Source organism: Lottia gigantea (assembly GCF_000327385.1).
Source record: "Lottia gigantea unplaced genomic scaffold LOTGIsca_38, whole genome shotgun sequence".
NCBI lineage: Eukaryota > Metazoa > Mollusca > Gastropoda > Lottiidae > Lottia > Lottia gigantea.
Window position 1 is genome coordinate 1,180,470 of NW_008709295.1, and position 26,520 is coordinate 1,206,989.

General features: G+C 30.9%; 1 protein-coding gene across 1 annotated transcript in view; it reads left to right on the top strand.

Annotated features, from left to right (window-relative positions):
- LOTGIDRAFT_91265 (hypothetical protein) overlaps window positions 1-26,520 on the top strand; it is a gene marked incomplete at both ends in the record, with an annotated part of 39,760 nt that overhangs the window by 5,967 nt on the left and 7,273 nt on the right. Inside the window, 17 exons of the mRNA XM_009059162.1 lie at window positions 1,185-1,312; window positions 5,278-5,437; window positions 6,591-6,696; window positions 7,143-7,336; window positions 7,692-7,864; window positions 9,521-9,650; window positions 10,265-10,416; window positions 11,122-11,257; window positions 11,438-11,545; window positions 13,411-13,602; window positions 15,675-15,974; window positions 16,131-16,325; window positions 18,476-18,568; window positions 18,752-19,054; window positions 19,440-19,590; window positions 23,401-23,552; window positions 23,722-23,843. Of these exons, the coding sequence (XP_009057410.1) occupies window positions 1,185-1,312; window positions 5,278-5,437; window positions 6,591-6,696; window positions 7,143-7,336; window positions 7,692-7,864; window positions 9,521-9,650; window positions 10,265-10,416; window positions 11,122-11,257; window positions 11,438-11,545; window positions 13,411-13,602; window positions 15,675-15,974; window positions 16,131-16,325; window positions 18,476-18,568; window positions 18,752-19,054; window positions 19,440-19,590; window positions 23,401-23,552; window positions 23,722-23,843 (2,795 nt within the window). The remainder of the gene's footprint in view (window positions 1-1,184; window positions 1,313-5,277; window positions 5,438-6,590; window positions 6,697-7,142; window positions 7,337-7,691; window positions 7,865-9,520; window positions 9,651-10,264; window positions 10,417-11,121; window positions 11,258-11,437; window positions 11,546-13,410; window positions 13,603-15,674; window positions 15,975-16,130; window positions 16,326-18,475; window positions 18,569-18,751; window positions 19,055-19,439; window positions 19,591-23,400; window positions 23,553-23,721; window positions 23,844-26,520) is intronic.

The window sequence follows — 26,520 nt, forward strand, 5'->3', positions numbered from 1 at the left end:
TACACACTGCTTAACTTCTTAAGCGAAAGGCTTAAGAACTTACTAATTAATAATATATTTAACTGAAACTAGCCTAGAAAGAAATAGAATGTTATGTAATGGTTGAAATGAAATGTATATACCGTTAATTGGAATGCTAGAACTGATAAACTATTGACTACTTTATGCAAATGTACATGACTGCCAACAAAACTACTGAGTGCCAAAACGACTTTTGAACAGTAAAACTATAATATACAGATAAAACCAAGGAAAAGAACTATGTATAAACTTACATTATGAGATCATAAGCAATTAATTCAATCATCACATGTAAGTTATCTTTCGTTCAGTCATACCTGAATACCTCAAAAATCCCCTTCATAGGGATCGGTTAGTGACTATACAACGTTGTCATTTGTAGCAGCAGTAGACTTATTATTATGGCTCATCTCGTACAAAACTTGATCCAACTATTGTAGATTTATCAATACCATAGATAGAATTTGGGAATACTTCCACTTCAACAGCAAAATAAATATGATTGCTTACTATGTTGGACTGGTATTTATATTGTTATGTGACATGGTGGATAATGTAGGAGCAACAGGTCATGAACTGTGACCCTATTTTGTTTTTACTTTGAAGAACGCTAAAGTAGACCTTCATTATAATATTGCTGTTTATACATGTCATGTGAAAGCCGAAGACTTTACAGAAAATAATTGGGGAATTCCTACTAATAGAAAAACTCTGGGATCCTTGGCATAAATAACTGACAGTAAATTTTTGAGAAATGAATAAATTAAAAGTTTATGAACGACAAATGCATCATGAAGATATTTAATATGAGAAAATTTGTATTCAAGTCACTTGGTATGATTTTTTGCCATGAATAGAGTTCCAAAGGCACCATAACACTTTCTCAAAATATCCACTTTGCTCTGAAAATGTCTTCTTCCATTTTTATTCATGCTTAAAATTTGTCCTTCTTTTTAATGCTCATGTTAAATGCAGGAAATATTCTTTTTTTCTTTCACCTTTTAGAATTGCATTTTGGGCATCCATACAGTCTTTTGTATGCCATGTACTTATTGTCATAATAAAGTATCTTATGTTACACTACATACTGCAACTGAGTTAGCTTCCTTGTGGGTTTAATTCACGCTTTGTGTCTCTATCTTATTTATTTGTTATCATTCCAGTAAAACCCAGAATTGATGAAAGAACATTGCCACAGAATATTAAAATTAAAGTTGGTCAAGCTCTGAATATGCCTGTTGATTTTGTTGGTGAACCTTTCCCAGTTGCCAAATGGGAACTAAAACCTATGGTAATCTACAATTTCTCTTTTTTAATATCAAAATCTCAATTGTTTATCTGTCTATTATCTATTTAATTCTTGATATATTCTAACCATATTTCATTGCTGATTTGTTTTTGATAGCAAACTAAAGAAGCCCTTTGATTCTGCAATGATTTCTGCAATAAATGTATTGGGTTGTGTTTTACCTCTTATACCATATCTATGCATTATATATGAAGTTTGCAAAATTTTTTTTTTTTGAGTAAGAATTCTTCATTGTCAAAGCACACAGAATTTTGTTTTCTGGGAAGGGAGAGTTTTAAAGGTTTTTTTTTCGCAGTCCCGTTTTAATAGAATTATTTTTAACTAATCAAAGTGAATCATCTAAAACGTGTCTCTTGATAACAATGACTAATTGTGATAAAGCAAGATTCTAGAGCTAAATTGACAACCTCTTTTGGCTTCGATATCCAACATTATAAAGAAACATGTTGTGCTTGACACACCATGCATGATTGGTTATGATTAAGAGGACTGCGAAAAAAACTTGTTAGATTACAATGGAGACGAAAAATATCAACAACAACAAAAAAAAGAAATTATTAATTACATTGTACTATACCAAAATATATTATGAAAGTTGTCTCAGTCCAAAAACAATATAGTTGAGAGGATTTGTAAATTGTTTTATGTGTGATGTTTTTCGGATATGCCATTGTAATTGCCTTTTCTATTCACATTGTGTAAAATATAAATAGTATGTATTTGTTTACAGGATGATGTAAGTACACGTGATTTGTGTGTTGCTGTATAGTTAAGTTATATACAGAAGTTACCTATCCTGTCAATGTTACCTGTGTTAAATGGATGTTTATTATGAGTACTGTGAAATAAGAAATTAATGTGAGCAAGAAAATTTGTGCACATGCTAGCAATAATTCATTTATGATATTTCCTGAGTAAGCCTTTAGATGCTACTGTAATCTTCCCTCTTGTCAATGTTATCAATGGTTGATAAATAAAACTAAGCCCATCTCACAATAATTTCTCATTGTCCAAGTCAATTATCTCTTTTGTTAAGAGATTGTCTCTGCATATGTTATGTCATGACATTTTGTTCTTTTTATCAAACAAAATATGTTATGTTTATGTAAGGTTATATTTACTATGCCTTTATTTTAATATGGAGGTGTATTGTCACCCCTGTCCGTCCATCTACTATTGATTGTTAATGTAATATAGATTTGATGCATACATATTTTTGAGGTAATAGAGGAGTAGATGTTTACATTTTCAGAAAAACGAAATTTGAGTAATTGATCTTGACTTGTTACAGGAACATTCCGCTTTTTTTGTAGGTCGAAATATTTTTTTGTTCAAACTTGTGAAAACTATACATCAAAATCTAGAGAAATGTGTCCTATAATGTATCTGAAAGTTTTAACTAAAAAATCCAGCTGTATTTTAATGCCAAAACTATTTGAAAAGTTAACATAAACTTTTAATGTGCATTATGCTTTTAAGAAGCTGTTAAAAATGTACTATACTGATTTAATTAAACCTCAGACTGATTGTAGGTAAATATGTCTCCTACTTATTCTTAAGGTTTCAACTATTATATACATAGATATAAATAGCATACTTTCGGAATATTTTCAGGTAAAATATATGACGTTTTTGATGATGAAAGGTTTTACAAAAAAAATGGAATGCCCCTTTATCATACCTTAGTCTCAAACATAATTTTTTTTAAGCTGAAGCAATCAGTTATAGTGTTCAAAGCTCACAGCAAAATTTCAGCCAACAAATCCATGTGTGTGAATTATCCACGTTTGAAAGTTAAAAAGACTCTATTCTTGAGAAACTGCCATATATAGAAAGACATCTATAGAAATGGGAAAACTCAAATCAACTCCCCTTTTTAACCTATTAAGTTAAAAAGTTGGTTTGTGAACTTGTCACAGGCTTGATTCAGATGAAACTTGCTAAGAGCTAATGCTTAATGGTAGAATGCTGATCTGATACCCTTAACTGGCTATAATAAGAAATAGAATTAAGTTTTGTTGAAACTTTTTAGGTTTGTTTTTTTTTGATAAGGTTGAGGTTTTTTTTTTTAAAAGAATGCTTTGAAATTTGTACCATAACCATGTGGACTGCTCAAATTTATGAAATATGAAAGAAATAAAAAAAAAATCAAATAATTTAAAATACCACATTTAGGAAGGAAACTTAGTAAGTAATTGAATGTATTTTGTATTTTTTCTAATGTTTTAATTAACATTATTTAATTTAGCTTAACATTTCTAATATAGCTATAACTGTTAATATTAGTTTTCATTACTGTTCTCCAATATCATGGATAATCACAGTAAATATTTTTACAATAACATAAAATCATAGATAATTTTAAAAAAAGTTTCTAAAAAGGGTAATAAAATGATGTTAATTGAAACCATTTTGGAAGATTAATGCTTTTGTTGGATCTACATGAAATAAGTGTTTTCTCAAAATGAAATTTTCAAATTAAAATGGTTTCCGTGCGCAATATTTTATTAGTTATTTTTAACACTAATATGAATCTAGTACTATTTTGAACTGCGATCACCATTGGACCATCTGATCTGATCCTTGTGTTTATAGATTAAACATTATAATGTGGACATAGTATTTTTCCCCTTTTCACAATTAGTTGAAGAGAACATTGATAGATGGAGACTACATATTTAATTGGATCTTCTTGAAACCATGACATCTAAGTTGAAATCTGAAGGCTACAAGTTTGATTAGATTTTTAGATAATATATGTGTATATGTTTGATCAGATCAATTATAAAGAAAAGTTGTACATGTATTGTTTACTCATATTGGTAAGTTCAAGATAGTGCAGATATAGAGAGGAGTTAAATGCCTGCCATGCTTTTTTGTGTCAAACCCCTGTGTCATTAAAATGTGTCTTTTTATGTGTGTCATTTATGTGTGTCATTTGTGTGAATTACTAAATACTACATTTGAAAATAAGTATTTCATGTTTTTAGTTGAGTATGTCCAACCATCCATCTGTTCGTTCATTTGGCTTTTGCTCATTCTAAAGGCTACTATTTTTTTTATGGATAAGGTATGCTCAGTCTACAGAATACAATTAATGATGGATGTTCATATTAATTTTGGTGAAATAAGAAAAAAACTGGTATCCAGCCTTATGGACTCGCACCACTAATTTAATTGACATCTCTTTCCGTGTTAAATCTTGAAATTCAACCCTCTATTATTTTTTCAAATATCTTGTTAATACTTTCCAAAATGTTTCATGAAAGCCTGACCAATATTTGTTGTCTTATCAAAAATTCAAAATATGATGACCATGTGGTGTTTAACAAATTGAATGGACAGTTTATTTTGGCGATTGATGACCCACACGCTTAAAAAACCTTGAAGAATTTGATGCATTTTTACACAGATTCGCCCTTCGCAGAGTTTATTTGACATGAAACTTTTTTCATTCTCTGTTTGACCTCCTCAGGTAAGGTTTTAATGAGCTGTACAGAATTAACATTTTACATGTGATGTGAATTTTATCTGCTAATCAACATTGATTAAAAATATATATATTGATGTAAATTGTTTCTTTATTCGTTTATTCGTTTATTCGTTTTTGTATTGTGTGTTGCACATATAAATTTAACTTTACTGCCAACTTCATACTTTACATGAAGCATTAAAAAAAACTAATGATTTTAACATATCTACAGCAAGTGTTTAGTTAAAAGAAAATTAAATTGTAGAAGTGACTTAAAAGATTTGAACACAACACAGTCTAATGTATATAATTATTATATGTTGAGAACCTGTGTGTTTCTCTGTCTATCAAATGTGTATTTAAATTGTGATAACTTATTTTTATCTTGTTTGTAATATTTAAATGTATTTATGGATGATAGTTTTAAAATCAGCTATGATATTGTTTTACTTTATTTCAGAAAAAGGATTATGAGACCGTTATAGCAAATGATGAAAATTTATCAATTAAAACTGGTCCAAAATCATCAGTCTTGAAAAATACATCAGCTGTTCGTAAGGATACTGGTGAATATATGATAACAATTGAAAATCGTCATGGAAAAGATTCAGCTGTAATTAGCGTTGTTGTATTAGGTAGGATTATTTACGGCTATAAACACTCGTATCTACATGAACACCATAATTTTTAGAACAGCATATTCTGAAAATTGATATTCAAGTGATTTTTATACACCTACATGAACTGTGTCTGTCAATCCACAATTGCTCGTAATCACTCTAGAAGGCACAATTCTTTATAGATTGTTGAAACTTGTGTGAGTGTTTGTAATCACCCAAGGATGAACCCTATTGAAAATCGAAAAATATTTGATATGAGTTATTGCCCTTGTTCTTGAAAACACTTTCAATTTTTAGCTTGTAAACTCTTTAAAAGGCATCATTCTTGACAGATTATGACGAAACTTGTGAGTGTCCAGTGATGGACCCTATTGAAATTAAAAAAAAAATCGCAAAAATATTTTATATGAGTTATTTACCTGGTTCTTTAAAACATGTTTAATTTTTAGCTCATAAACACTAGAAGGCTCAATTCTTTACAGATTTTGACAAAACTCTTGGTGAAATTGTTAATTATCACCCATAGATGAACCCCATTGAAAATCAAATAATATTTAATACTTGTATTTGATAGCGTTCATGATAGTACATTCAATTTTTAGGCTTGATTTTTGTCTTGTTGGACTAAATAAACTTAGTAATATTGCTCAGTATCACCCCAAAAATTTTAAATGAAGTGTATGAGTAAAGGTTGAATATTTAAACAAGTGGTTATAGTTAATTACTGCAACACCCACATTATAATGTAAATCAAATCTAATTAAACTACTCTGTCATATATAAAACCATTTATGTTCCAACGTTTCCCTCTAAAACAATACAGATTTTGAGTTATTGCCCTTGACTTAAGAAAAATGCATATAAATTTGTTTGTGAATACAATAGAGACTAAAGCTTTCATCCGATTTGAATGAAATGATGAGATCTTGAACAACTTCAAATTTGAAGATATTTCCATAAACTGTTTTTGAATTGTTGCCCCTCTCTTAGTAACAACTTGTTAAAATTTGTTTGTGAACACTGCAGTTTTCATCTGATTTTAATGGAATTTGTGTGATCATCTATGTACAATGATGGGTGAAATTTGAAATTGAAATATATTTTAATTTGTGAAAGTGGTTATATGTTTTTGATATTTAGGACTACTGCATTCTTTTACATTTTACAGGACCTCCCGGCAAACCAGGTGGACCTATAAAATTATCTGGTCTATGTAAAGATAGTGTAAATTTAAGTTGGCTACCACCAGTTGATGATGGTGGTGCTGGAATCGAGTAAGTACACATTTTCACCTTGACTACTCACTACGATGTTTGATACTTGTTCCTTTGGGATTAGATTGAATTGAAACTGAGGACAATACATTTTTATATTCATAAATTGTCAAGTGAGTGACTCTAACCTTTTACATTAAAATTGTTTTAATGAGATCATGGATGAGTTTTAAGTGTTAAAGACCAATAGGATGATATTAAGAAAGCTAATTCATTGAATGCTTGCTTAAATAAGTATGCACTGATTTTCTCCATTGTAAAGAATAGCAAACCTAAAATACAAGTGTACTTTAATCATCGTAATTTTTTTGTATCAAAACTTTTTTGGTTACAGAATTTAACATTGTTCTGATCTGATCTCATTGAAACTTCATTGAAACTTCATTGAAACTTCATTTAAAATATCTAAATAAGATTATGGAAGGATTTGGAATTCTTTATTATAGCTCCTATCGTGTTGAAAAATATGATATGAAAAAAGGTGTTTGGGAGAAAGTTGCAAATGTTCACGGAAACAAGTGTACAGTTCCTAAGTTACAAGAAAACCATGAGTACAAATTTCGAGTTATTGCTGAATCACCTAATGGGGACAGTGAGCCTTTAGAAACTCCTGATGCAGTTCTGGCTAAAAAACCTTTTGGTAAGCCTTTTAATTTATTTTTGTGAAAGTGAGATATTCAAATTATTTATATTTATGTGAATCAAAGGAAAAAATTAACATGCATATGTCAAAGTAAATGAAACTATACAACTTTAGATCACTATTGGTGCATCGCTAAAGGTGGCTTTTGAGGCAACGATCTTTCATGTATTAAAAACTGATAATTAAAAATAAAATAAAAGAATCACAAGATGTTTTTTTTTAAAAATATAATAATAGTAAAATCAGCTTTTTTCTAACAGATATATTGGGTATGAAAGTAAATTTGCATTAGCTAATGTTTGCTGTAAACTATTATCATGAACAATAAACATTGATTTGTATGATTATATAGATGAACCACACCCACCTGGAGTACCTACTGCTACAGAACAAGCCCGAGATCACATAAGTTTAACTTGGGATCCACCAGAGAATGATGGTGGTTCACCTGTTATAGGATATGATGTTGAAAGAAAAGATCCCAAAACAAATAGATGGGTACCAATAACCAAAGTACCAGTTGAGGTATATCTTTATATTTTTATACAACCATTTTATAATGTGATGATTCCGAAAAGAAAAAGCAGAATTAATAAGACAAACGTCTGGCTGAAACTGAAAGCAAATTTTAATTGCAATTTAATGCTTGTGGATTATATCTTAAAGGAAACATAATGGGATTAGTTAATTTGTCTGATAACAAAATCTCCAATAGCATCAGATAAAATTTTCAAGTGCACTCCATCTTGCACTAAAACTTCATGTCTGGACCTACAGATAAGAGGATCATAAAATTAGATAAGTTACCAATAACAAAAGTGTAATAATAAATGGATGATCTTGTAGCCCCTCATTTAAAGGGGTTAATTCGGCATACAAAAACATTGATATTCTTATGGTTAGCTAATAGTTCAATCAATAGATTCATTAGTTCTGCATACACTCTTGAAAAGTAGCAGATTTGTTGCTGAAACTATTTCACAAAGCACAATGTTTTGACAGATTCTCTGTTTGTATCAAAAATTGTTCTAAGTTGTCTAACAGCCTAAACAATGAAAGAGACTTCACAAGAGAACTTCAATCGCTTGGCTGACAAAAGCCCCTACGCAATTTTTCAATAGGACTAAATCCCCTACGGACAAAACCCCCTTATAAAATTAAGATGGTAGGACAAAAGCCCCTATTTATGATTTTTTATTATGAATAAAAAGAAAATATGCATTAGGAAAAAAGTTATTAAAGTCTTGAATATATAGATAAAATCATTTTGAGTATTATAAAGTAAAGTATAAAGTAAAACCACCATTCGATGGGAATGTTCCCAAAGAAGGGCTTTGAGTTGTAAAGATACCATTACAACTGACTTGCAAATTGTGGAATGTGGAAGATTTCTTGAAAGGTGTAGCAAGAAATATAAGATTGTTGTGATTGTCTGATGAGAAATTAAATGTGCTATCATGTTTCCTTATTGACATATAAATGTGCCCCAACTTTCAAATAGTTTACCTTTTTTATGACTCAATGTGCTTCATTAATTTTGTTTTACAATGTTAAGTTTGTTTGATATATATTAAAAGTTTTAAATAATTTGATTTTTTTGTAGATGCTTTTGTCCTAGGTAATAGGGGGTTTTGTCTGTAGGGGATTTTGTCCTAGTGCAAAATTGTGTTGGGGCGTTTGTCCGTAGGGGCTTTTGAACGTCTACCGGATCAATCAGGATGGATTTTTCAACAGAACGTTATCAAAATTAATATATTGAGTAGATTTATTAATTCTTAATATTTCCTTTCATTTTGTTAAGCTGAAGTTCCAAAACTGAAACACAGACCATCAAAATGTTTTACCAAATTGTCTTTAAGGATGAATAGCAAATTATTCATCTAGAATGTCAACTTCAAAGGATGACAGTCTAGTAATTTCAATGTGAAACCTCATAGGCTTGATACAAGTAAAAATGGCGTTGCGCTTGGAATACACACATATTGCATCACTCCCGCTCAAATAGGTCATGTGACTGGTTTAAATGGCTGCGGCCAGGTGTTTGATGCTATTTTCTTAGTTATTATTTATTAAAGAACCTCCCAATAATTTTCTGGTATATTGTACTAAATATATTTTATCAAAATTATTTTTGGGTATTATGAGAATTGCTTTGCTTTAATATCAAAATATATTTTTAAGGGAAATGAGTTTACTGATGAGAAGGTACAAGCAGAAAAAGAATATGAATATCGAGTGATAGCTATTAATGAAGCAGGTCCCTCTGATCCTAGTCTGTCCTCTAAGCCTATTATAGCAAAGCCATTAAAAGGTTAGTTTAGATATTTCCATGGTTATATTCACTACTTACTGTATGTATATTGATTTAAACAATAGTTATTCAAATTTTATTAATAATACATACCGATAAACATTGTTTCAGAAACAATTCAAAGCATATATTAATTCATTTAACTATTAAATACGATTACTAACTAGACAAATATAAATTAGAATTTGGTACATTTATATGATGTATTCAATGTTGTAGATATATTATAGTTATCATCTTGTATATTTTGTTAAAATTGTGTAAATCTTTTTCTCCACATTGTTTGTCAAAATAACTAGCAGATTGTGACACGATATAGCAGCAAGCCATTAATGATCAGTTCACCTAACTATGGATTGACATTTATTGAACTTGATCATATGATGGAAACAAAACAGCTGAGGGACTTGCAAACCACATATAACTATCTACAATTTATTAAGGAAATGGCAAGAAATGCTTGTGTACATGGACATTATATTCCTTGTTCAGAAGAGTATTCTACAATAGCTTTAAGCCATACGTCTCGTCAAATTTCTCAATAGAGAAAAAAATAGATATTGTATGACATTTGTAAAAATCATTTGCATGATTTTCTTTTTCTTCCTTATTAGAATCACCAAAGCTAGATTTATCATCTTTATTTGGTGCTAAAGAAATTAGAGTTAGAGCTGGAGAGCCTATTGATCTGAAATTGGGAATTGATGGTGCCCCTACTCCTACTGTAGAATGGAAACAAAATGACCAACCACTTACTCCTGGGCGGGTAAGAGCAAACTGAATTTTATAGGATCGAACTTTATGATGATTTATTATTGATAGTTTGATACTAAAGTATAATCAAAAAAGATTAATTAGGGAGCGTATACCCTTTAACTCCTCTTGAGACTCCAGCATCTGGATTGAGACCCGATGAGCATTGCTGGTGGGACAGTTGGCAACAGAAATGGAGAGCTAAGTCTCAGGGAATGGATCACAGAGATCATTGTTGTCTAATGCATAAGAAACTATAAGACAAGGCTATGCAGCTCAGTTTCACTCCTGCTACAGATGTAAACAGGCCTTTTGAAAGGTCTTATTTTGAAGTGAAAATTAAGCCCTGTAGATGCTTCTCTGGTTCTCCTTTATTTAGGGCATCAAGCAAAGCCTTTGGAAAAATGTATTGTGTGATAATACTCAGTGATTGATTGTATTGTTGATACTGGTGATCAATTTTGAATTTTAAGATTTTTCACTGACTAGCTGCTATCTATATAAAAAAAAGTACAGTCATGACCATTCCTTCTAAACAAGTCATCCTATTGCGATGCATTAACTTGAAATAAACTTTCTATTGTTACAGCAAACTACACATATCTGTTGTTTTATATAGTAGATTGCTGTGACAATCACTTTCTGTTAATTACTCTCATAGCCACAGGTCTCTACCCAATTATTTTCTCATCACGTTTTTAAATTGATTTGAATCTAGGTACAAACAACAAGTGATGAAAAACAAGCCAAATTTCATATACCAAGATCTCAAAGGAGTGACACAGGAAAATATAAAGTGAAAGTTTCAAATGAAATGGGTGAAGAGGAGGCAGATATTAATATAGTAGTTTTAGGTGAATAGTCTTACTTATTCCAGTTTTATAAAAAAAATATTAATATGATATGTAATAATAAAAAAGCATTTGCATCAAGAATTTTTCATTTTACGTTGGAATTAGGAAAATGTGACCAAAGAATCTTAAAACAAAAGTCAAATCAGACTTTGATGGCATTAAACATCATCTGTATTGTAGATAAACCTGGAGCACCAGCTGGACCATTAGATGTAAGTGATATAACAGCTGAAACTTGCAAATTGAAGTGGAATCCACCTGAAGACAATGGTGGAGGAGAAATTACAGGTGAGTAGATTAAGCTGTTATAATTGACAACTGTAAAATAATAAGAGCCTTTCAAATTACAGAAGTTGATAATATACATAGTAAAACTGCTTCCTCTAAAAAGCATCAACTCCCCAATCCATTTTAATTTTATTCTTCTAATGTTATCAATATATTTAACCCATTGAAAGAAATCTTTATGAAAGTGCACACCCCCGAAACCACAAGCTAATTTATTTAGCTGTTGAAACCCTAAAAGGTAAATCAGTGACTAAATTCATTATCTCCAGACAATTCTTTCTTTATTTTTGTTTTAAGAAGGAGTATAATCAAGGAAATATAGTTTATCATACTTGATTCGTTTCACATTTTTATGTATGATATTTTGACAGTACTTGTAAAACTGAGTCATCGGTTGCCGTTTTTTCCAAATATGTTCCTAATGAGTACCCACCAAAAAAGTGAAATTTCATGCACAACGTAGATTGAATGTATTGTAGTTCATGCAGAAACTGAGTTAGGGTTCTGAATTTCTGAAACAGGACAGTAAAAGTCCATATCATAGTGGGCTAGCACTTTTTCTTAGGATCACAAGATGACCAAAAGTGAATATCCTCAATTATTGGCATATTATGTTGGTCATTGATTATATTGCAGTATTAACACTTTTGTTAACTATTTATTTCAATTTAAAGAAATGTCGGCCATTTCTATGGTAGCAGGCATGTCATTTCTGGGTCAAAATATTTTGTATTTCTTTCTTTGACATGTTCTTTCATGAATAAAGAACTCGAAAATTCAGACTTTGTGTGTTTTGAGGATAAAAAAAAAATGCTTAATTACTAAAGAGAAAAATGCAAAATATTCAAATTTTATTAAGTGTAGTTTGGATCAAAATACAGTTATACATTATTAGAAAGAGGTGGGATTGAAGAAGAATTTTTGATGCACATTAATTAAGTCATATGATAGAGCTCTGTAAATGCATACCTTAATATTAAAAGCCTAGAAAACATACAAAAAGCATTGGCAACAAATATGAAGATATTATAGGATAAATCTCATCAAGGGCAATAAGCTTCCTAATTTGAGAACCTTCATAAACATTATAAATCAAGGTTATCTTGAGATCTGCTTCATGTCTGTACCATTGGTATTAAAAACATTAAAAAAAAAATACAGCTAAAAATAGTGCAGCCAATATGTCCAAAACTCACATTTTTGAATTGCATATATATATCTGATACCTTCTTCATATCCCCTGCATCTATACTTGATTCTTGTAAATATTCATGAAGTTACAGAAACACAACAAGAAACCTATTCAATCTATTTAATCTTCTCAAATATTTTGATTGGCAAGGCTTGTCAATACTGAACAGTATTATTATTGTATGAGTTGCAGATGTGCAAGTGGAAAACAATTCTTTTTATTCAGTGCTTAACTATGATTTGTATTTCATAGATACTTAAGAAAAAGCATGATGTTCTATATTATAGCAATGGGTGCTCAGCAACAACAGTTGAAACGTAAAACATCAGCAATCAACCTGTCCATTTCTGCAAATTTTTAACATACATGTTCATATATATATATATATATATAGTTAAATGAGATCAATAACGCTGATAAAGATATTTAATTTTTACTGCCAACATGTTTCAATTTCATATTTTCAAGGCATGGTAAGGCATAGCTTGTTTCAATTTCATATTTTCAAGGCATGGTAACAATACAATAAACAACAATATGATGTCATGATATTGTCATGGTTACTTAATTAATAATACATCTAGAAATTTGTGAAATCTGAACTAAAAATGATATCCCAATTTGATAGTTTCATAGGATATATTGCTGAGAACTCAATATATTCATTTTTAAGGATATATTGTTGAGAAACAAGAAGAAGGTTCCAATATATGGGAGAAGGTGCCAGGTATGGTAACTGGAACATCACATAATGTCAGAGGGTTGAAAGATGGTAAACATTATACATTTAGAGTTAAAGCTGAGAATATATATGGCACTGGGGAACCTCTTGTAGGTGATAAGATGCTTGCTAAGAATCCATTTGGTAAGTTTTCAAATACTGATAAATAATTTAGCTACTTTCAGACAATCAGGACAGCTTGGAAATAGGAAGTTGACAATTAAAATATTTTAAAGTAGAGCCTACCTTTGACAATTGGTTATCTACTAGCTTAAAGATGGTTATCCTTATTTTTTAGTGATAAATTAAGCAAACTATTTTATTAATTGTTGTTTCTAATGTATTTTCATCATATCATTATGCTCTTATTTCATATGATTAAGAGTTTTAACCAATCATACTCAGTCTGGATAAACATAAAAATACTTTTTGACCTTTCTTGATCAGTTATTCATTGGCATTCGGCTGTTAATTTTCTTAAGCTAATTATGAATTAATTATGGATATGTGAGACAAACTGGTTTAAATGTTATATACTCCTCTTTTTTTTAGATGTTCCTGATGCTCCAAGAGACTTAATTATAGAGAAATATGATAAATATTCCTGTAATTTAAAATGGAAAGAACCAACCTCAGATGGTGGAAATCCAATTAAAGGTATGTAAAAATGTTGAATAAATTATATTATGATTTAAATGGAATATATTGAAACATATTCAACAAAAGAAATTACATGTGTTTGTATGCTGTTGTTCAGCTAGTTTTCAGCTCCCTTAGTCATTACATCTTGTATTTAGTATATTTTTCAGTGGTTAATAGCTATTACCTATCTGTACCCTATTCAATAGTAACAATTACTATATCAGCATATGTTTTGCTTTTAAAGGACATATTTTTTATTTGTATTTCTTCCACGCTACATGATTCATTGCTTATTATAATTTCTCTTAGGATATCAAATAGATAAAAAAGTAGATGGAAGAGATTGGCAGAAAGTAAATATTTATCCATGTAAAGATTTAGCATTCACTGTTCCAAATCTTAATGAGGGTACAGAAGTTGAATTTCGAGTCATGGCAATAAATGATGGTGGAGTGGGGAAACCAAGTAAAACTACACCCAAACATACAGTTAGAGACCCAATTTGTAAGTCATTACTATTTGCTCAGAGATTACATATTTGATTTGATTAAGAAGAGACGTGGTATTCATATCATTCTGTAAATTACTACTAAATAGTAAATACCCCTGTAGTTATAGCTTAGATGTTTAAAAATGCTTCGGTCTAGCTGCAAATAAATAGAAGCAACAGTATATGTCAAATATTTATACAAGTTGGTATAATAGGTTTATATGAATTTGTGTATGATTCAAAAATATTAAAGATATTGTTGCAGAGATTATCCAGATATTGAATACCCATTCGACATTTATTTTAATTTAGTTTTAAGTCAAACAAATATTTAAACCTGAGTGACCTTTGAACATGTTTGGATGAAACTGTTTATTATTTATATATATGAATATCACAATATTGTCAGAAATGTTGCACTCCACAATTGAAAAAGGTGCCAAAAATAGGACTGGCACCAATGTGGAGATGATGGTTTTTAAGTTTTCACTGTTTTCATTGTTGAAATATTTGATGAGTACTATGGATATGTACCATCTCGTGCTCACTTTTTTTATGTTTTCGTTTTTACTATGTCTGATTGTGCTACAAAGATGATTATTTTTTTTCATGACTGAACTGTTTTTTTTACCAATATAAAGCATTGAAAATTAATTGGATGGGTACCATCTAATACTCACTATTGCTCAATCTACAGACTACAGTTTGTGTTAGTTGTTTTGTGTTATATTCATCATAAGACATGGATTATGTCTATAGCATTCACTAAGAGAAAAAGAGAGGACCTAAAGGGTATTATCTAATGCTCACTCTGAAGATAACAATTTTTATGGATTGGTTTGTTTCTTTGGTTTTTGTGTTGATGGAGAGCTCAGGATGATGCTTATTGAATGGATGATAATTGCTCTGATTTACAATGTGGTAACCACATGTTGATGTGTTCTTGGCTATCTTCATTCAACTTGGTAAAATTTATTTGTTTCATCAGAACAGTAAGTTACAGAGGACATATTTGGACGTCTTTTACTATTCTTTTATTTGTTCTATCAACTATTAACAACTGATACTCTTTTTAATGTTTTAGTCGCTGTTGGATCACCTGGTACGCCAAATGTAGACAAAATAACAAAGAATAGTGTTGATCTAACATGGACCAAGCCATCAAATGATGGTGGTTCGAAAATAACTGGGTATGTGGTTGAAAAGAAGAAGAAAGGAGGAGATTGGATGGATGCTATTTCGGTGCCTGCTAATAATTTAAGTGCCACGATACCTAATTTAATGGAAGGAGAAGAGTATGAATTTCGAGTTAAAGGTGTAAATGCTATAGGTCCAGGTGATGCTAGCAGACCAACAAATTTGGTTAAAGCGGAAGATCAGCCATGTATGTCATGTTATATATTTTATTATCTTTATAGCTACATTTATTTAATTGTTTTATATGCAACGATATAACTAACAACATTACGCACCGATAATGCAGTCAATGATGCTTCATTTATTTTCTGTTTCACTACTTTGTTTTTCTACTCTTTATAAGGTAAACCTAAACTAGATATGTCAGCTGTGCGTGGTATAACAGTTAAGGCCGGCACACCATTCCAGATAAAAGTACCTTTTACTGCAACGCCTAAGCCTAGATCAGTGTGGCAGTTAGAAGATAGCGAGGTGGAAGATTCCCCTCGAGTAACAAACACTGTAAGTTGTTTCTTCTCTAAAAATTATATTTGTTTGTGTGTCAAAATTGCTAACTAGGACCCTGTTTCTCAAAATATCTTACAATCAATTGTAGGTTATAAATGCTGATTTGATCGTAAAAGGTATTTCTCAAAAAATTGTAAAATAAAAATTCTGGTCTAAACTTACATGTGGTCAAATCTGTCGTAAATAACAGCTGGTAGAACAGTTTTTGTTTTTACAATTAATAATTTATTAGTGTGAAAGAAAAGATAATAAGACATAAGATTTGATCCCTTTGTGTACCAACCACCTTCTTGATTTGCCTTTGTCTCAGTTGAAAGTCATCATTTTTTTGCTTCGACAATGACGTCAAAACAGCTATAACATCATCATTGAGTTTCATTGACTGAGAATCAAAATTTTCGAGTACTTTTAATTGCAATTGCAAATGGTCTTAAGTAATAGGGTCAACTTGCCAGATATGCTACACTATTTTGTAATTGAGCAGAACATATTAAGTTAAAGTTACTTATATTTCTGTAGTTTTATTCTAAAAATTAGCTGATAATGATGAAGGAAGATTTCCATTTCACAAGCTTTGCCTTCCATAGACATCTTGTCATCTGCTACTAAGTCGGTATTGCTCATGGTCAGTCAACCATCTCGGTTGTACGAAAATTTTTATCTTAAGATTATTCATGACATTTGCAATTTCTTTGAGAAACGAGCGTAATCGTAAATTTAAGACAGTTGTAATTTTAGCCGTAAGTCGTATGATTTTTTGAGAAACAGGGCCCAGGAATTTACATTATTTATCTTCATCTTAAACTAGAAATATCTAAACAAAATCAAAATACACAACAACAAACAAGACTGTTAATAATATTGAATTGAAATTATTTTGATTATGCGAGTAGACAAGATAAGTAATGATATGTAGTCTGAACCAGGAACTGAATAATTGTGTTGCCTCAGGTAGTGCAATTTGATTTATCGGGATCTTATTGTTGTAGGGTTAGACGTAGATGATATAATAAGCTACGCTGGGTTCGAACTTTATTAAACATCAAATGTAATTACAAAGCCCCTGAATAATTCTTAAAAATAAAATTTATCTACCTTATACCACTTTAATCGTACTTGTTTAATATAAATAATGAAATATTAAATATGCAGTAACAATATACAAAATACATACATGATGACCTTGACCCTTTTCATTTAATGTTAAAACTTCACGTGTAGGCTTCGACATTTTGAAAAAGAATGGCTCTTGCTTAGCTGATCGCGTAATGAAGGTGGTCGCTTATCAGTCATTAATTACATTGAAAACTCGTAGGGGGGATTTTATTGTGGTCGCATATTGAAGGTGATTGCTTAATAAAGGTGGTTGCGTGAGCAGGATATACTGTAATATATGAAATAAAACATACCTTTAATAAAGACTGATCTAATTTCTAACTATATCCATAATCAATAAGCAATCCATGAAATATAAATGGCAAAACTGAATCTTTGAAATAGAAATTCCCTCAAAAACCATATGAGATCTAGAAGCTCTGAAGTAGTCCTTTCACTTTGAAAACTTAAGGCTTAATGAATAAAATGATAGGAAAAGTTATAATGCTTATGGTGTTGAGATCACATTTGTGAGTAGAGCAAAAGCTCACCAATGTATAAGGTATAGAAGAAAAATAGATTAGGGTGAACAGATTTGAGTTGATTGTTAATATTTTTGACTATGTGTTCAGTGTACTTTTTTAAACATTAAAGCAATGCTGAAACTAAACTTATAAACAAATAGACATTTTAAATGTTACATTATCATGCTTGTCTATGTCTTTTAATTCGGGCGATAGCATATTGTGGAGGCAGTGGTAATCTCGTTACAAAACAACAAATTTATCCTACACGTTTTCACTTGCTGTTGTCATCTTTAAATGAGAAAGTTGCAAAGTTTATGTCCTTCTAGTCTTCCAGTCCTTTTCTTTCTGTGTGAGGCCACCTAAATTTTACACTGCTGTTATCAGAGGAAGACTTTTAATAGCTTGAAAATACAAATTTAAAAGTCATTGTCACATTTCTATTGTTATTCTGTATGTTATTCTGTATATTCTTCAGTTTATGAAAATTGATAATGATTATGATAATAATATGGACATTTATCTGTTTAGATTACAGATGATGTTGCACTTTATGCTGTAGCCAAATCTCAGAGAAGTGATTCAGGAAAATATAAGCTCACTTTGACAAACCCATCTGGATCAGAATCTGGCTATTGTAGAGTTAATGTTTTAGGTATGTCTAATCTTTCTTTTGCATTTTTGATCTAAATAGCTTAGTACAGCTAGGTTATTATTACAGCATTAGTGTATAATATATCTTAACTGCTTGACATATAGATTATCTCATAGACATATAAAAGAAATTAATCATATATCTAAAATAATCCATGATATTCATTATTCATACTTTTTATAGATAAACCAGGAATTCCCACTGGACCCATCACAACTGCCGACATGGAAGGAGAATCTTTAACATTGAATTGGAATCCTCCAGAAGATGATGGGGGAGAAAAAATATCAAATTACATTGTTGAAAAGCGAAAAGTAGGTAGTGGTAGATGGCAAAAAGTCAGTAGTTTCTTAACAACACCTACTTGTAACGTAAGAAACTTAGAACCAGGAACCAAATATGATTTCCGAATATTTGCTGAGAACCCTCATGGTGTTAGTGATGCTTTAGAGACCAAAGAAGCAATTCTTGCGAAACTGCCATATGGTTTGTATTAATTTTTTACACAACAAAATACAATTTAAAAACACTTTATGTAAGGTGGAATGGCTTTTTATTCAATGTTCTTCATTGCTATTTCTTATTTCTTAATTTTCAATCCTTATCTCTTAATTTACATGCTTAATTCAACATTTGTCATTGAAAATTGACATATGTATAAGAATCATAATTTTATTGAAAATGAACATTTTTCGATAAGCGATTGTCGATTGACTGTGAGGCAACGGTAACGGTAACGGTAACGGTAACGGTAATTATATCAGTTGACAAACTACATATTTTCTTTTTCTTTTTGGTCATTAAGCTTGATACATTATAAACCATATTATATATAAAAAAGATATGTAATAAGTGTAATTTGAATTTTTAGACCCACCAGGGAGTCCTTCTACACCAAAGTGTGTCTCTACAACAGAAGATTCAATTACATTGAACTGGAATCCTCCTCGTAATGACGGAGGTGCACCAATATATGGTTATATGGTAGAAAAAAGAGAAAAGGGCTCTGAAAACTGGACAAAGTAAGGACTTTTTAATGGCATCCTTGCATTACATCTGTTCGGTATTTCTGAAAAGCTGAAAGCCTGTTCCCCAATACTGTAAATAAATTTAATAATACAGTTATCATATATATCAATAGATTTAAACTACAAATGCATTATGTATATCTTTAAAATGAGAAAATTAGTATTTTAGTCACTAAAGACTGTATATTGTTTCTAACAGTTGCCAGTGGGGTGTTACCTTACTTGGCAAGCTATCTTTCTTCAAGATAGAGTCTAGACCTAGCGTTGCAATATTTAGAAAAAAGGTAATTTAAACAAAACATTTCGATATGGCCACATTATAATGTGGTCGTATATTGTCAACACCCCTGTCCGTCCGTCCGTCCACAATTGCTTGTGAACCCAATAGAGACAACAGTTTTTATACGCCCACATGGAAATGTGGACGTATATTGCCGTCGCCCCTGTCCGTTGGTCCGTTTACATTTCTTGTGGGCGCGATAAAGGCTACAGTTTTTATCCGATCTTGATAAAACTTGGTATGCATATATATTTTGATGAGATCTCGGTCAAGTTCGAAATTGGTAATAATCGGATGAACTGTTTCAGAGTTATTGTCCTTGACTAAGTAAAAACATGTAAAATTTGCCAATTTGTAGGCACAATTGAGACAACAGTTTTCATTATGTATATCTTAATGAGATCTCGATCAATTTCAAAATTGGTAATAATCGGATGAACGGTTTCAAAGTTATTGCCCTTGGCTTAGTAAAAATGTTTCAAATTTGCCTTGTAGGCACGATAGAGTCTACAGTTTTTATCTGATCTTGATGAAACTTGGTATGCATGTATATATTGATGAGATCTCAGTCAAATTCGTAATTGGTAATAATCGGATTAACGGTTTCAAAGTTATTGCCCTTGGCTTAGTAAAAATGTTTCAAATTTGCCTTGTAGGCACGATAGAGTCTACAGTTTTTATCTGATCTTGATGAAACTTGGTATGCATGTATATATTGATGGGATCTCAGTCAAATTCACAATTGGTAATAATTGGAGGAACGGTTTCAGAGTTATTGCCCTTTACTTATCCATTCTTGATGAAAGTTATGTTTTTGCCTTGACTGATACACGATTTTAAGATTAATTGAAATTTCATTATTAAGCCACTAAAGATTTTGTTATCATTTCTGATAGCTGGTAGTTGGCATATGTTACCTTGCCTGGCAAGCTATCTTTATCAGATTTCAATGAAATTTGTTGTTTCATTTATATTGATGAGATCTTGGTCAAGTACAAAGTTGATGATCTTTCGATGAAGGATTTTTGAGTTATTGCCCTTGACTTAAGAAAAACGCATCAAAATTTGTTTGTGAACACAATAGATACTACAGTATTTATCCAATCTAAATGAAATTTGGTGCGATCATTTATAATGATGAGATCTTGGACAAGTTCCAATATGACAATTTTCAATCAACGGAATTTGAGTTATTGCCCTTGACTTAGAAAAAAAAGCATCAAAATTTGTTGGCTTGTTAACGCGTTAGAGGTAACAGTTTATGTCAGAATTTTATCAAATTTGTGTGTTTGATAAAATCAACAATATCTTGCGCAAATTAGATTTTTGGTATGATTTGACACAAATCGTTGACCGCCCTTGATATACTGAAAATGTATCAGGAAAGTGGGCGTATCTTGCTAAGATTAGGGAAATAAAAATTGGCAGTCATAAAACAATTCATTCAAGTGCTTGATCGATACATGGAAATGTGTAATAAATAATAAAACTTGACATCAAATACCTTTCTTTATTACCCAAGGTTTCATCAAAAAAGTTTGATTTCATCAGGGTAGGAACAAATTATATATATGTTTTAGATTAATTAATTGGAAATAAGGAGGTATATTGCCATTGTCCCTATCCGTCCAGTGTCCTCAATACAGACTGCAGTTTTCATCTGATCTTCCTGGTATGAATGTATATATTGATGAGATGTCCGTAAAGTTGGAATTTGGTATAATTGAATAAAAGTTTTCAGCGTAGTGTGCTTGACTTAGTAAAAACAGGTCAAATTTGGCTTGTAGGCACAATAGAGACTACAGTCTTCATCCGATCTTGATGAAACTTGGTATGCATATTGATGAGATCTCAGTCAGATTTGAATTTTTTTAATAATCAGATGAACGGATTGGAGTTATTGCCTTTCACTGAGTAAAAAAGTGTTAAATTTGGCTTGTAGGCGTTTTGTGCTTGACTTCTTCATTTGACACCTCAAATTTGTTGTGTGGGCACAATAGAGGCTACAGTTTTTATCTCATCTTAATGAAACTTGGTATGCATGTATATATTGATAAGATCTTTGTCGAGTTGTAACTTGGTAATAATTGGTTAAACAGTTTTGGAGTTATGGCCCTTGAACCTTGTGTGAAAATAACTAGATTTTGGTTTGGTTTTTGAGTTTTTACCCTTGGCTTGAAAATATGATAGAGGCAACAATTATACAATCTTTTTCTTAACTTGGTATGGCTACATGTATTGATGGCAAGCTATCTTATTTTAATCAGTTTTAGAAATAAAATTGAAGTTGTCAGTGTTTGTATTTAAAGTTGTCACAATATAATACGTAGGTGACTGCTTGAAACCTTGCATATGCCATATTTGGTCATTTTGACTTTTTTATACTCTTCGAAAGCTTGTAAAATCGTGGATCTTGTGATCAAAGCCTCTTATTCATAGCTTGATTGTAAACAACTCAAAAACCACCAATTAAGTAACACACTTATAAACAGATTTAAAAATATTATATTATATGAAGTTCAATGTTCCTTTTTCTGCAGTTGAAAACGAAAAACTTTGTATACTTTACTATTATACAAATTATTGGTTGAATAGGTTGAGTACTCAAACTGTTCAAAGAATGAAAACCACATATAGCGGTAAAAAATAAAAATTAGAAAAATAAAAAAGATTTGAACAAAATATGTGTAATTTTGCGCCATATATCATTTTACGAGGTTTCAAGCGGTCACCCACAATATGTCATGATAAGTTGACTGGATATTTTAACTTGAGGTTACAGTTTTTATCTGATCTTGATGAAACTTGGTAAGCATGTATATATTAATTAGATCTCGGTCAAGTTTTAATTTGGTCGTAATCAGATTAATGGTTTCAGAGTTATTGCCCTTGACTTAGTATAAACGTGTCAAATTTGGCTTGTAGGCACAATAGAGTATGCAGTTTTTATCTTATTTGGATGAAACTTGGTATGCATGTATATATTGATGAGATCTCAGTCAAGTTTGAAATTGGAAAATATTGGATGAATGGTTTTGGAGTTATTGCCCTTTACTTTGTAAGAAATGCATCAAATTTGGCTTGTAGACACAATAGAGTGATAACAGTTTTTATCTGATCTTGATGAAACTTGGTATGCATGTAGACACTGATGAGGTCAAGTTCAAATTGGTAATTATCAGATGAACAGGTTCAGACTTATTGCTGTTGTGTGTTCGTTTATGAGACCTTGTTCATGTCTTAATTTGATGATAATTTAATGAACTGTTTTTGACTTAAAAATATTTTTAGAATTTTTTGAAAATTCATTATTTAACCACTTTATAAAGACTAAGTTATAATTTCTAACAGCTGGTAGTAGTCATGTGCTACCTTGCTTGGCAAGCTTTCTTTTGCTGATTCCTTACACTTTATATAGATTGCATAAATTCATTTCGTTGTGTTAATACATGAGTTGAAACTAAGTCAATTTTTAACAATTCATTTTCCATTCATTAGTTTATGAATGAGTTTTTTTTTTTTAGAGCACACACAATGGAGATCCCTGACAATGAGTTAACAGTTAAAGGTTTAATGGAGGGTAAAGAATATGAATTTAGAGTTTGTGCTGTTAATGCAGCAGGTTCTGGCGACTATAGCACAACATCAGACATGATTAAAGCACAACCACCACCAAGTAAGAATAGAATATTTATTAGAGAAAGACATTGATTTTTAAAAGCTTTCTATCTCAATATATTTGTATTACTCGGCAAATTCTTTCATGTTTCAAGGAAAATGATGTGTTGTCACTAATTTTGTTACAGATTCCTGTTTTTACAGTTATATTTTGATTTATTTTTAAGTGCAACCAAAAATTTCTAAAGATTTGATGAGTGGAAGAGATATTATAGCAAAAGTTGGACAGCCATTCAAGATATCAGTACCCTATAAAGGAAATCCTATTCCTACAGTTACTTGGACTATGGTATGTTGCATATCACTTTATATCAAAGTAATAGATGATTCAAATTTTCACACATTAAAACATGGCTGGTATTTCATTAGCCCACCATTTTATTCCAAAACAAAATGTAGTTTTCAAAAATACTATAAACGATCACAAATCAAAGTGAATGCATTTCACTTATTGGCTGATTAAAATTAAAAAATGTTAAAAGGCTAATTTGACACTCAATCTAAGATAGATTAGTGACTTTGCCTTATCAAGGTTTTGAAATCGATAGATCTTTTACAATTACATTGTAGCTCAGCCCTCGAGGCTCTACCAAATTGCTTTTATTTAATGTACAAATACTTTTCTATGGGCATCAGAAGAAGATCTTCTATAGAATGATTAGGTAAATTTTAATGGTTTGTGATTAGTCTACCTTTATACACCCACATGAAATGAAGAGCAAATTTTGCGTCATCCATATCCGTTGGTCTGAGCATCCATCTGTCTATCCACAATTAAACGTAAACATTATAAAAGGCACAATTCTGGACATTCACAAAACCTTGTGAAATTGTTTATTGTTAGGGATGAAACCTATGAAAAACCAGAAAAATCAAAAGAATTATATATTAGTAATTGTCATTGTGCTTTAAAACACATTAAACTTTTAGATTATGCTGCCAGTGGACATAATACCTTGTCTGGCAAGCTGTTTATTTTACAGGGTACACTAACTAAGGGATATTTCTACTGCTTGAAGCATGACTACAGTAAGCAAACCTTCCAAGTTTCCAGCATTTCGAGAGATTGTCATGCTCTTTGATAGTGTAACGTGCCACTCTGCCTCAATATAGAAATATAGGCAGGTGGAAATGGTAACGTTATCTTTTGTTCTGTTCTGCTTTAACGAGAGCAATTGGCAGCTCAAAAGTTGATTTTACCCAAAGACTCGAATGCACAAAATGGGGCGATGTTGTTCCATTGCTAAGAATACATGGGAACCAATATCTCAATTTACTCAATAAAACAAACAAGTGTTTCAACAACTTTATTTATACAAATCAACTATAGGTATTCACATACAATAAACATATAGCATATCCTTTATGAATAATGATGATAAAATAAATGGGCACTGATACGAGACACAACTGAAATTTGGACCCTAAACTGGATTCACAAAAGGGACAACACGATCCTCAGAGCACAGTTCTAAACACTATTTGCACAAAATGGTATCCATATTCATGTAATAAAGGAATGCACTAAAACCAAAATATATTTGGGGCGGCACAACGTGGAGAATATCACACAAGCACTAAGTTATACTGGAACAACATAAAATCATAAAGTCACAAAGGGACTTTGGGGTAGAGCTCATTGAGAAAGATTTCTAACCTTCTAACAACACACTATCTTTCTCTACAAATTATAACACTAGATGAGATACCACTGGTCACAAAGGACCTCCAGGGTAGAGCTTAACGTTCACTTCATTGAAGAACATCTGGTCTGCATGCCCTTATACACAAACCATACTCTAACATAATCTCATGAGAAATAATAGCCGGGCTAGCTCAGGGGGGGAAACTAACTCAGATGATATCAAAACTATCTTTATCAGTTCATAAACTTTAATAAAAACCCTGTAATGATAATATTAAACAATTAGATATATATACAACACAAATATACAATACTATATCTTACAATTATCACAGTAATATTATCACAGTAAAGCTTAATATAAATCTATGCACATAAAATATCTATTTACACTTACACTATTACTATGTTAACTAATATATGCCATGGAGGGAAAACTTATGAAATGGACTAATGAAATATATAATATAATGTAAAATAAAACTAACCCTTAAGATGGGGTTTTAAGTTAATATTGACATTTACAGTATATAACTAAACTAATCTAAACTCGTACCAAAAACTGTGAACTAATTATAATTAAAGATAATTATAATACAAATAGTTATAGATAATATAAGTTTAATATTGAAAAAGAAGGTTTATAATTCCACAAAGCACATAAATTAAAGATGGCTGCCATTACTAACATTTAAACTACCCTGGTTACAATTGCACATCTCTCATACAAAATATAGTTTCCCAGAAAGACAATTACCCTAGAAAATACCCAAAACACACATACCTGTGAAGTTATTTAAAGAAAATAACTAAATGGTGAAACAGGATAAAGTTGAAAGTAGGAAATATTTCATAAAAGATTGAAACACACTTCCTTCAACTTCAAGGACTTAGATAAAAGTAAAGTTTCTGACTGGATAGGTGATGAAACTCACTGAAAGCTCACTAAGCTGGCCAATCCAAAAGGTGGCAAGGTCAGGTGAGATCAGTTAAGTTAAGAAACTACGAGAGGGCAATAATTAAGACTTTAGTATTAGGCCAGTGTAAGGTAGTTATGTGCTCATTGAAACAGTAGTGGTGCATTAAGATAAAACAACAATTAAATAAAACAACCAGGTTTTTATAAAAATGCACCCTGCCACATGTAGAAATTATTTATATTAAAGGATTGAATAAGGAATATGGGTATGAATGATTGAATTATGATTATGGACATTACATTATGATATATGAAAAGATAAAATATACATATCTGCAACAAAAGGAACAATATTAATTTTGGCTGTCACTCCACACCAGCAAGGTCCATCAAACCTTCCGC